The sequence below is a fragment of the Lutjanus erythropterus genome, chromosome 4 (genome assembly GCF_056507025.1).
Source record: "Lutjanus erythropterus isolate fLutEry1 chromosome 4, fLutEry1.hap2, whole genome shotgun sequence".
NCBI lineage: Eukaryota > Metazoa > Chordata > Actinopteri > Lutjaniformes > Lutjanidae > Lutjanus > Lutjanus erythropterus.
In genome coordinates, this window is record NC_139320.1 from 785,245 (window position 1) to 796,397 (window position 11,153).

Sequence of the window (11,153 nt, forward strand, 5' to 3'; positions counted from 1 at the left end):
TGGCATTCATGAACACAGCAGGCACAGTTTGACTTACATTTTATTCAGTTCTTAAAGGATAACCAGTATTTTTCAATCTGGGCCCAATTTCCCCGTGTGTGTGTGTGTGTGTGTGTGTGTGTGTGTGTGTGTGTGTGTGTGTGTGTGTGTGTGTGTGTGTGATTGATGGGGACAACTCATTTTGAAATTGGTCCAGTATTGAGGGATGCAGATGCAGCCAGCAGCTGCGAAACAAGTTACAACAGTATATATGGGGGCAAAGAGTTTTTGTTTTTTTGTTTTTTTGCCACAGACTGGCTCAGATCGCCAGTGTGTCAACAGCATGTGAAGCATCTCTCTTCCACTTCACTTGCTCCGGGCTGTGTGTGACGAAAACTTGCGAGATCTTTGCTTGTTGCTAGAAGAAAACAGAGGAGCTATGACTGAGAATCAGTGTCGTTTCCCTTCTGGTTTTCAATTTAACTGGTGACTGTCGAGGGTGTGTGTGTTGTGGTCATCAGCTGTGTGTGCTCCTGTCATCAGATTTGTCACACATTCACAAATGTATTTACTCATGGTTTTCATGTCGCATCTCATAAATACTGCAACAAGATTAATGTATAAGCAAGCACTACATAAGAGACACCTTTGAAAACACCAATTTAAGAAAATATAATATTGGCAAGATCACCCTGGGCTGGGCTCGATCTTATCAGAGCAAAAGTAATAATGTTTCCAGGTGCAGCACTCTGCACCAGGAGCCACTCAAGCTCTTGCATTGTTCTGTGGTAAACCTGTATTGATTAACTACATCAGCATCCAGGTAACATGTTGGTTTGGGTGATCTAAAACAAAAGTCACAAGTAAATATGTTTGTAGTTTTGTCTGCCTACAGTGAAAAATCTGGAAAGCTGACACCATTAAACAATATTAAGCGAGCAATCAGAATGGTTAGTGAGTAAAAATGTAATACAACCTGATTTGTTTTTATTGTTAAATATTGATAAATGCAGTTTTTTGGCTAAACGTAAAAGAGCAAGTTTCACACAGTAATACACACAAATAATGGACCAGCCCCAGAGTGACAATAATAATAATAATAATTTCAAAATATTGTGATGATTAACATTAAAGAACACTCAGTTAAAACCTGTTATCCATATAGATTACCCATATAAAATAAAAAGACAAAAATATATACTAGGTATCACTATTACGTATTTTAATTCTAGGTATTTTCTATATTTCATGGTGATGTAAGTGTTTGGGAAAACCTTTCTTAATCATCTGGGCCACAAAGTGTTAATACCATGGTTAATATTGTGTATTTATGTTCCACATATGTAGTAACTACTGTAACAGTTATGAAAGTTGTATTACTGTGCAGCGACATATATATATATATATATATATATATATATATATATATATATATGTATATATATATATACATACACATATATACATATATACATATATTATGGGTTATATTAATGCATTTAATCACAGACAACACGGAACGTTTGTCAGTGCACGAGTTCCTGATCCACCCATCACACTATGCACAAAACGTGTCAGAGCTAGGAGGCTAACAACAACAACTAACATGGAGGAATCCGAGGAGAGTACATTGGTTGGACTGATGGAGGGCAAGTTTCATTTTAAAAAACTGCCTGCGGGAAGCCTTGATAAGAGCGTGCTTTTGTGGAAATTGTGCAAAAAAGAATTTGCATACCACCGAAGCACGTCAAGCCTACGTACCACCTGAATGCAAAGCATGTTGCAGCAAGCACAGAAACCGCCAGAGCTGTTAGCGCTAGCAGTCCTGATCCGAGTAAGAGCAAGCGGTGTTGGCAGCCCACACTGGACCAAATGACTGGACTCGGGGCCAAAATTAGTAAGTCAACATCTGAGAAACTCACAAATTTGCTGGCAAAATGGATTGCTCTGGACTGTAGACCACTTTTGGTGGTAGAAGATAAGGGTTTAGAAAATGTGCTACAGATAAAATCAAAATTCAATTTTTGATCCCCAGTCAGAGCGGCTCTGACTGGGGATCATTGGACCTCCGTAAGCAACTCTAATTATGTCGGTGTCACTGCACACATTGCTGATGTCACAGACGGGGAATGGCATCTTCAATCTTTTGCCCTGACTGTGCAGAAGACAAACACCAGACACTATGCTGAAAACTGCACTGAGCAGTTTGTCTCTGTGGCAGAGGCCTGGGAAATTCAACAAAAGGTCACCACAAGTGGAACAGACAGTGTGCGAACCATGATGGCTGCAGCAAGACACCTCCCATTCCAACACATGCCTTGCGTTGCTCACATCTTGCAAAGAACCGTCACTGTTAGCCTTGCTGACAGTGGGTTTACTGATGCTTTGGCAAAATGTCGCAAGATAGTGGGTCACTTTAAACACAGCCCTGCCAATACAGCGGAACTACACCAGGAGCAAACAAGACCTGGGCAAGAAAAAGAGCCACTCATACAGGATGTATCCACAAGGTGGAATTCAACTCTGGATATGATCTCTCATATCCTAAAGAACCAAGAGGCTGTAAATGCTGCTTTAGGCAGACAGAAGCACAAGCTCGTCATGTTGACTGCAGCAGAGCTGGTGAAACTGCGAAAGCTGGTGACCGTCCTTGAACCATGCAGGTAAACAAAACTATTTTATTAATGGAATTTATTGTTACTGTTCCTTTGAAAAGCTTTTGTAAATAGAGGAGAATATATCCGGGAAGATTCCAATTCAGGCATGTCTAGGGGATAAAAATCAAATTAAAAAAATAATCGAAATAGGTAACAGATGGGTCAGTCTATCTCTAAAAAGTTGATTATATGTAGTTTCTAAGAGGGGCTGGCTTTAGGACATTAAGATCTTAAGATGATGTTCATATGATTTGGATTTCACCCCAAATAAAATGGATGTGAGCTACAAAAGGTGGGCTAAACAGGGCCTCTCATCATACTTTACCTTTTTTAATAAGGGTATATTAAGTGATTTCCAATCTTTGAAAACATTGTACAGTTTAAACAATAGCAATTTCTATAGATTTCTTCAGGTTCAACACCGCATAAATAGTTTAATCCCTGACAGTCAGAAGGTGTTTGATAATAAGTTATTGAAAGTGTTTATTTGTGCCTATACAATGGATTCTGAACTAAAAATCATTTCAAGGTTGTATAAAGACTACAGGAAGCTAAAATGGCAAGCACCATGTATATAAAACAGAAGTGGGACAAAGAAACAAATATGTGTATTTCAGAACAAGTTTGGCTTAGATATTGTGAGTTTCAGTGGAAGATATCGAACTCGATCTCATGGAGAACATTTGCCTGGAAGAGTCTTTGCAGATACTTCATTACACCAGTTCAGAAATCTCATCAGTCAGGCTCCTCCGGCTGCTGGAGGAAATGTGGCTCCAAGGAAGCCAATCACTTTCACCTGTTTTGGGCTTGCCCAGTTATAACCACATTTTGGCAAAAGATCTGTACAGAATTAAGAGTTATATTTGGGTCAAAAACGGATTTTAACTGGGATGAACTCCTTTTTGGGATATCACACTCAATATCGACAAACACAAAGGCTAAATACCTATTTGGGATACTGAGTGTAGTGGCTACAGAAAACTAAGTTTGAAGAAAATTGGGAATTATGGAAAACATACATTTCTCTAAGGCGCCCCTCCTTTATCTGATTATCTGATCTTTATTTCATTTGTGTTTTATTTTTCCTTTTCTCTGCATATAATTTACTGATGTATTGGTATCTGGACAGTACCCCCCCACCCTGCCTCTTTTCTTGTGTTGTGTGTTCTCTGTGTTCATGTTCATGTTCTACAGGTACATTGTACTGAATTGAAAAGTGAATCACTCTGCAGAAGTAATTTTATTGCTGTGATTACCTTTGTTGTGGATGCAATGTGATTTTCAATAAAGAGAATAAAAAAAAGAAAATATCAAAAAAAAAATCTTTTGTAGTTGACAGTAAAATGGTAGAATAATAATGATAATCACTTTCCTCAACTGTCTGTGTCCACTACAGATTTGTGACTGAGCTCCTCGGAGGTGAGACGTATGTCTCATGTTCAGTGGTTTTACCTGCTCTCTGCCACCTGCATCACACCATGGAGGTCTCTGATGAGGTCTCAGCCTACATGGTGAAATTTAAGACTGCCTTCGTGAAGGACCTATCCCCACGCATAGCTACACTCAACCATGAATGGCTCAAGATGGCTACTGTTTACTACTACTAAGTGTCTAGCAAGGGTAGAGCGAGAAGAGGTTTGGACCAGCCTTGAGGCCCTGCTGCAGGAACAGTCTAAGAGAGATGCTCCAGACCCCACACAGGAGCCAGCAAAGAAGAGGAGTCTCCTTCTCTCTTCAATGTCTTCAGACTCAAATTCAGATGATGAAGTGCAGTGTACCAGGGCCCTGAGCCTGTACAGAGCAGAGCCCAGCATCAGCGAGACAGACCACCCACTGCAGTGGTGGTCAAGTCGAGCAGGGGCCCACCCACAGCTGTCTGTCCTGGCCTGCAAGTATCTGACCAGCCCTGCCACTTCTGTCCCTTGTGAGAGGCTGTTCTCACTCGCAGATCACATAGTAACAAAAAAGAGAGCTGCCTTGAGCTCTGAAAATGTGAACAGGCTAGTTTGTCTAAGCAACAGGCTGAAAAAGAGGGAGAAGAAATAGGCTTAGAGATACTGTGAGGCCAATGGGTTTGTTGTTTTTGCACTAAAATGTTGATAATGATCAAACTATTGATCAGAACAGAGATTTTTGCTCAGGATACTGGGAGTATAAAAGGGATTTAGGTCAGTCAAAGGACCATTTCTGTTTTTTGTTTGTTTTACCATTTTAGATGGTAGAAATGGTACTTTATGTTGAATTGTCGGTTGATATTTATTTACCATTTAAAATCAGTGCTGTTCTGGAAAGTACTTGAAATGGCACTTTAACTGTGGGTCTGTTTATTTTTGGCCAGGGATATTTTTCTTTGCAATTTTAAGTACATTCAGAACAGCGGAAACCCTGGCCATTGAAAATGTGTAAACAAACATTTTCAAGACATTAAAAGAGCTTGAGTTTAAATAAAGTTCTATGAAAGCTTGAATATATGATTTATAGTGCCATTATTAGACTGATGCAAAATAAACAATATTCATTCATTCATTTTCTGTAACCGCTTGTTCCATAAGGGTCGCAGGCTGCTGGAGTCTATCCCAGCTGACATTGGGCGAGAGGCGGGGTACACTCTGGACAAGTCACCAATTCATCGCAGGGCTAATAAACAATATTGTGTTGTTTAAATGTATGTATGTGTCTATCATTTGATTCAGTCATACACCAAAATCCATTTAAATTGAAAAATGATGCTCCTTGTGGCAAATATTGTTATGCCATTAAAACGTGATTAATTGAGATTAATTTCATATGATACATTGTCTTTATATGTGCCCTTGGGCACCTGGTTATGGCTTAAAATGGAGAACAAACAGAAAAAAAAAACATATTTACAAGCATGGTAAAAGAGAGATCTGTGGAAATTAATTACTCTGTCCAGTGTGATTTTCCATCATGTAGTTACTATATAGAAGAAAGAAACTGATTTGATGCCGATTACACTGAACCACAGTTTTAACAGCAATTGTACTATACCAAGTACATGGTCACAAGAATAAAATAAAAAACAAAAACAAAACAGTCTACTGTGTGTCGACGTCTGTATGATTATACTATAGCAGCCTGGTTTGATTGTTTTTTGCAATTTAATGAAGGTAAACAGTGAACAGCCATGCATTTTTTAAAAACTTGTTTTTGCCAGTTGCTGGAAATAATAAAATGATCATCGATATAGGCATCTTAAGCTACCTTATTTTCTGTATTTTTCAGAAAGAAAAAATAGGGTGGTAAAGCCATTTCTCTGCTCCCCCTGGTTGAATAATGGAGATGCATTTGCTCCATTTCTCCACTGCTCAGGCATCTATGCATTTGTCCATATGTGCACATATGCACATACACATAAGTAAACCTGTGTGCAGTTTATTTTTAAACTGTACATGAGTCTATGAACCTCCCTCTAATATCTTATATTGTCTTGGAGATCAATTTCCTAAACCACTTATTATATCTCTACCACTAGCCAAATGCATACTGTCATTAAAAAATGAAATCCCTCACATAATTAATGTGCAACAAAAAGAATGATAATAATAATAACAAAGAAGAGTAATAATAATAATAATATGAAAAATCTAATCAAATCCTCAAGGCCTTAAAAATGTTTTTAATATGAGTAAACATGCCACAGACACACAAGACACAATGCTAGAGAAAATGGAGCACTTTCATTGGCTGTGCTAAATCTATAGAGATGAGTGGCAGGAAGGAAAAATATTAAGAAAAGGTGAAACATCTCAGTTTTGATTAATGCGTTTAAACATGCTCTTAATTCGAACACATTCTCAAAAACACTCAACAGTGTTGTCACAAATGTGTGAGAATATGCACCTTTACAGTTGAAGAATGGGGCTTAAATATTTTCAGACTGACGATGAGATAAAAGCATTTTTTAAACCAAGGATAAAAAAAGGCATAAATTATTGGGTTCAAGGTTGAATTCAAGTAACCCAACCAAACAAATCCTTCAAAGATGGCAGCAGGTGTGCTAAAGCCAGTGTATGCATCAATGATTGAATTTATAAAAAAGGGCATCCAACAAAAAATGAATGCACTGAGCACAATACCCAGAGTTTTTGCTGCCTTATGTTCAGACTGTTTGATCAGCACACCTCTTTTTCTGTCATTTGAACAGTTATTCACATCTCCGATCTTTCTCACATGCTCTTTAGCCGTAATAAATATTTTAGTGTACAGACAAACCATTACAGTGCAGGGAAAGAAAAAGGCAATAATACTGTCCAGGATTCCCCAAAGGGGATTGAACAGAAGGTTACAACTGCCAAGGCAATTTATTGATACTATATAATCCTCTAAACCTGCTACATTTGCCTTTGAGTAAAGTATACCATAAGAATAGACAGCAGCCAGTGCCCAGCTGCCACATATCATAATCCAGGCCACTGACATTGTGATTTTCCTATAGTAATGCAAAGGATTACATATTGCTTGTTGTCTGTCTACAGCAATGCAAATTAGGTGAAAGATAGAGACAGTGGTGAGAAACATATCAAAACTAGAGTGAAGCAGACAGAAGGCATCACCATAGAACCAGCAGCCATTAATGGTCCGAAAGGCACTGAAGGGCATCACAATAACACCCACAAGAAAATCGGCAAGGGCAAGAGATAAAATAAGCATGTTAGTAGGATTATGCAACTGCTTGAAATGATGTATTGACACAATGACGACAGAGTTTCCTAAAATCGTAAGCAGCATGCCCAAAACAAACAACAAAGAGAGGGTAACTTTGCTCCCCACACTGAACTGAGCCCTAACACATGACGCATTAGAGTCTGGGAAACAGTACTGCTCTTGAGAGAGGCCACCCATCATCATAAACCCAAAGATAAGACAAAATCTCACACAGATATGGAAGTCTGTACTAATGGGAGACATACTGGTGATCTCAGTCTCGTAACATAAGACAGCATGCAAGCACCACCTACAAATATGACATACTGAGCCAATCAAAAGGAAAACCTCTTGTCTCATGAAGTCATACACATTATCTGCAACCATAACAATAATATTAAGTACAGAAATAAATTATTGAACATTGAAAGAACATGGTCTATATAATACATATACATATATATATATATATATATATATATATATATATATGTATACATATATATATATATATATATATGTATACATATATATATATATATATATATATGTTCAACTCAATATATGTATTGAGTTGAACATGGGAGGGGCAGAAAATAACTATGTCTACATAATGTTAAGGTGTGATGATGTGAGGGCTCATGATTAATATTTTACTGAAAATGACACATTTTGACCATGTGACCATTTAAATGTGCTCCTTGTTGAGTTGCTCTGATTTGATTATTTCCCTTGTTCCATGTGTGTGATTAAACATATTTGTTGGTTCCTCCAGAGGAATTTTGTTTTATTTTAAAGGGATCTCTGCATCTTTTTTGCAGGGTAATTATTTGAGCAACACACACCGTTTCAGCTTTAGGTTGTTTTCCCTAAAGTGTTTTGTAGGTTGATTTTCTGGGGTGCCACTTTTTATGTAACGGTCAGACTGTATTTGTTTGGGGTGCCAGTTAGGTCAGCGCCTAACAATACCTCATCAGGGTGTGAGTTAATATTATTTTTTTTAAGTTGTCAACCGCACATAAAGTCATGAAAATAAGAGCAAAAACTCTTTTTTCCTTAAAGAAAATACCACCATCCCCCAGCAAGGCCACAAACAACACAAAACCACTGCATTAAGATCGAGAGCAATCAGTGTATTCAGTGTGTTGTGGATAAAAAATGAATTCAGTGTTCTTAAAATTTTGTGCTTCACCTGGAATTTTGTTTGAGATTTCAAATTTTGCAGCTAACCTCAGTCCTGCGAATTTTATCCCCCCAGCGCAGCACATAGTTTGCATTTTCCTTGTTTAATATTTTAAAGTATTTTCACACAAAGCTGGTGGCAGACATTGTGTTGTGTGTCTCATTCAGATGGCACAGCTATATGTTACTGTATTTGTGTTTTCTCTGCATCGCTTGTATTGGATGTTGCAGCAAGAAAGAGATATAGTTACAGCAATTTAAGCAATGAAGATAGTATTAACACTGGGTAATGCATGCAGTAATGGTAACCATACTCAGTACCACAGTGCGGAGGAAGAAGTTTCCATTGAAGGAGACCGAGGGCACTTGCAGGTCAGACTGCTCCTGCATTTCAGGTTATGGCCTCCGTAAACACACAACCAAAAACACCTTTCATCTCACAGGAGTTCCCCACAACAGCCCCTATATACAACCTTTGCCTTTTCACTTGAAAGGGCCCAAGACAAAGTCTCCACAACAAGTCTCCACAAAAAAAAAATTCATTTATTCATTTTCATTTCCATTAATTTCATTCATTTATTTATCTTGTCGCAGAGGAGTGTGGATTCATAAAGTGTCCTTTAAACATAGCATGCCAGCCAGCATGTCCATGTGGGGCCCACAAGGGTTAAATACAGGCTATGTGGGTACTGATCGGGCATGGCCTTGAACAAATTTTGCAGTTCCCATGTGGTTTCAGTTACATGGGCCCCACATGTGAAGCCCATGTGGGCTGGCTGTAGGAGCCCATGAGGGATGTAAGTGGGCTAAGTGGGCATGGGTATAAAGAGGGCAAATTTCAAGGGCCCCATATTTTTTCAGAAACATGGGCTTCACATGTGGGGCCCATTTAGCCAGCCTACAGTTTAAATTTTTCAGAAACATGGTAAAAAAAATAATAAAAAAATAAATAAATAAAAATAAAGTATATTTGTGGGCTAAGTGGGATGGTATGAAATTGGAAAACACTATGGGGGCCCATTTGTATTAGTAATGTGGGGCCAACAATTGAAGCCTATAAGGAATATGAAGCCCCTTTAGGCAGAATTTGCATGACATATGTGTAAAGAAATTCTACCTATAAGCCTTGGTTGATTTACACACAAAAAAACAAGACTTGAATTCTGGGGGGTTTGAGCATTTTCTGATAAACACACCTGAAGAGATCATGAGAAAATAATTGCCCTGAATTATTTCAATAATTTCAATAGAAAACATAACGCCTGTTATCACCAAGTGAAAATCACTTTTAGTAGCTTAAAGTGAAGTGAAAATAAAAATGGGAAAAAATTAAAAATTAGGACTTCCGGTTATGGCGGCCACGTAGGAAGACACATCCCGTGCTGCTCTGTTTTAGCTGCTACAATTTCTACTAAAAACTCTCAATTTTGCAACAAAGCTTCATAAAACAGTGTTAGTGTGAATACTGTAATGCCGAAGGTTGGCAAATTAAGCAAAGATAAGAGCAAAGCGTCAAAGCAGCCGAACTTAACTGACTATCAAGTTCGTGGTGAAGCACAGAAAGCTAATGACATGGCAGAACAGGGGGGCAAAGGAGTCGGAGAACAAGATTTGATGGGATTATGGCGGCGATAAATGCTATAAGGAAGGAGATAAGCGACTGGTCTGAACGAGTGCCACAAGCTGAGCTGCGCATATCCAATGCCGAAGATGAGGTAGCTAACCTGCAAGCTAAAGTAAACAGGCTGGAGTCAAAAAACAAAACTTTGGAAGAGAAGCTTCTGGCCTTGGAAACCAGATCTCGTTTGAACAACCTGAGACTTGTGGGACTACCAGAGGGAGCTGAGGGCCAGGATACATGCTCTTTTTTGGACAAATGGATTCCAGAACTACTGGATGCTGCAATTCCACGAGCCCCAGTGGTAATTGAAAGAGCACAAGGACCAGCAAATCATTACTCAGACTTGGCTACAGGAATACATCAACTGAGGAAACAGTTCGACCCGGTCCGGCAGGAGCTACGCAATCTAGGGATCCGACATGGAGTGATTCACCCCGCCAACCTTTTGGTAACATATAGAGGACAAACCCACACTTTTAAGACCCCAGGCAAAGCACAAACATCCATAAAGAAAATCCGGGAGAATGCTGCGGACAGTTAAATGATGAGAAGCAAAAACGGTAATGTCAGACTGTGGCAGTGTGTTCTATTTGAAGGATGGTGCTATAACAGACTAAAACAATTCAACTACACTGGCTGATGCTGTAATTAACAGATAGGTCGATCTTTACACATACCCATACATATGCAAAACATATGGATCAGAATTTATATTTCATATTAAGCCCTATATGTTGGAGTCTTAAAACGTACACACTTCAAACATATGACATATTTTTATAAGGGGGATAAAATATATTATCGTTATGAGGTAGGACTTCAGGACAAGATAAGTTAATTAAAGTCTCAATAGGAACAGCAGCAGAGATCTGTTAGTTTTTGGAAAGTAGAGAGTGGTTTGACTGATCCTCACTAAGTGTGGAACTGTCCTTAGCGATAATGAGAGTCAGGAGATTTTTTGGGGGGGGCTCCCAGAACTGTGGGTACGGGGGAATTGTTCAAGTTCACAGTGTTGGATGTTCTAACATCCAGGTGTGTTATGCTTC

General features: G+C 38.7%; 1 protein-coding gene and 1 pseudogene across 1 annotated transcript; one reads left to right on the forward strand and one right to left on the reverse strand.

Annotated features, from left to right (window-relative positions):
* The first annotated feature begins 1,656 nt into the window (after positions 1-1,656).
* LOC146327330 (E3 SUMO-protein ligase ZBED1-like) lies at positions 1,657-4,682 on the forward strand (annotated as a pseudogene).
* Positions 4,683-6,290: 1,608 nt separating this feature from the next.
* On the reverse strand, positions 6,291-7,718 carry LOC146327331 (trace amine-associated receptor 13c-like). The gene has a single exon (XM_084716300.1). It carries the CDS (start codon positions 7,689-7,691, stop codon positions 6,477-6,479), a length of 1,215 nt encoding a protein of 404 aa, XP_084572426.1. The 5' UTR covers positions 7,692-7,718; the 3' UTR covers positions 6,291-6,476.
* Positions 7,719-11,153: the final 3,435 nt, after the last annotated feature.

Bases quoted from the DNA above. Each gene is read 5' to 3' on its own strand.
- LOC146327331 (XM_084716300.1), bottom strand. From the start codon at position 7,691: ATGGTTGCAGATAATGTGTATGACTTCATGAGACAAGAGGTTTTCCTT.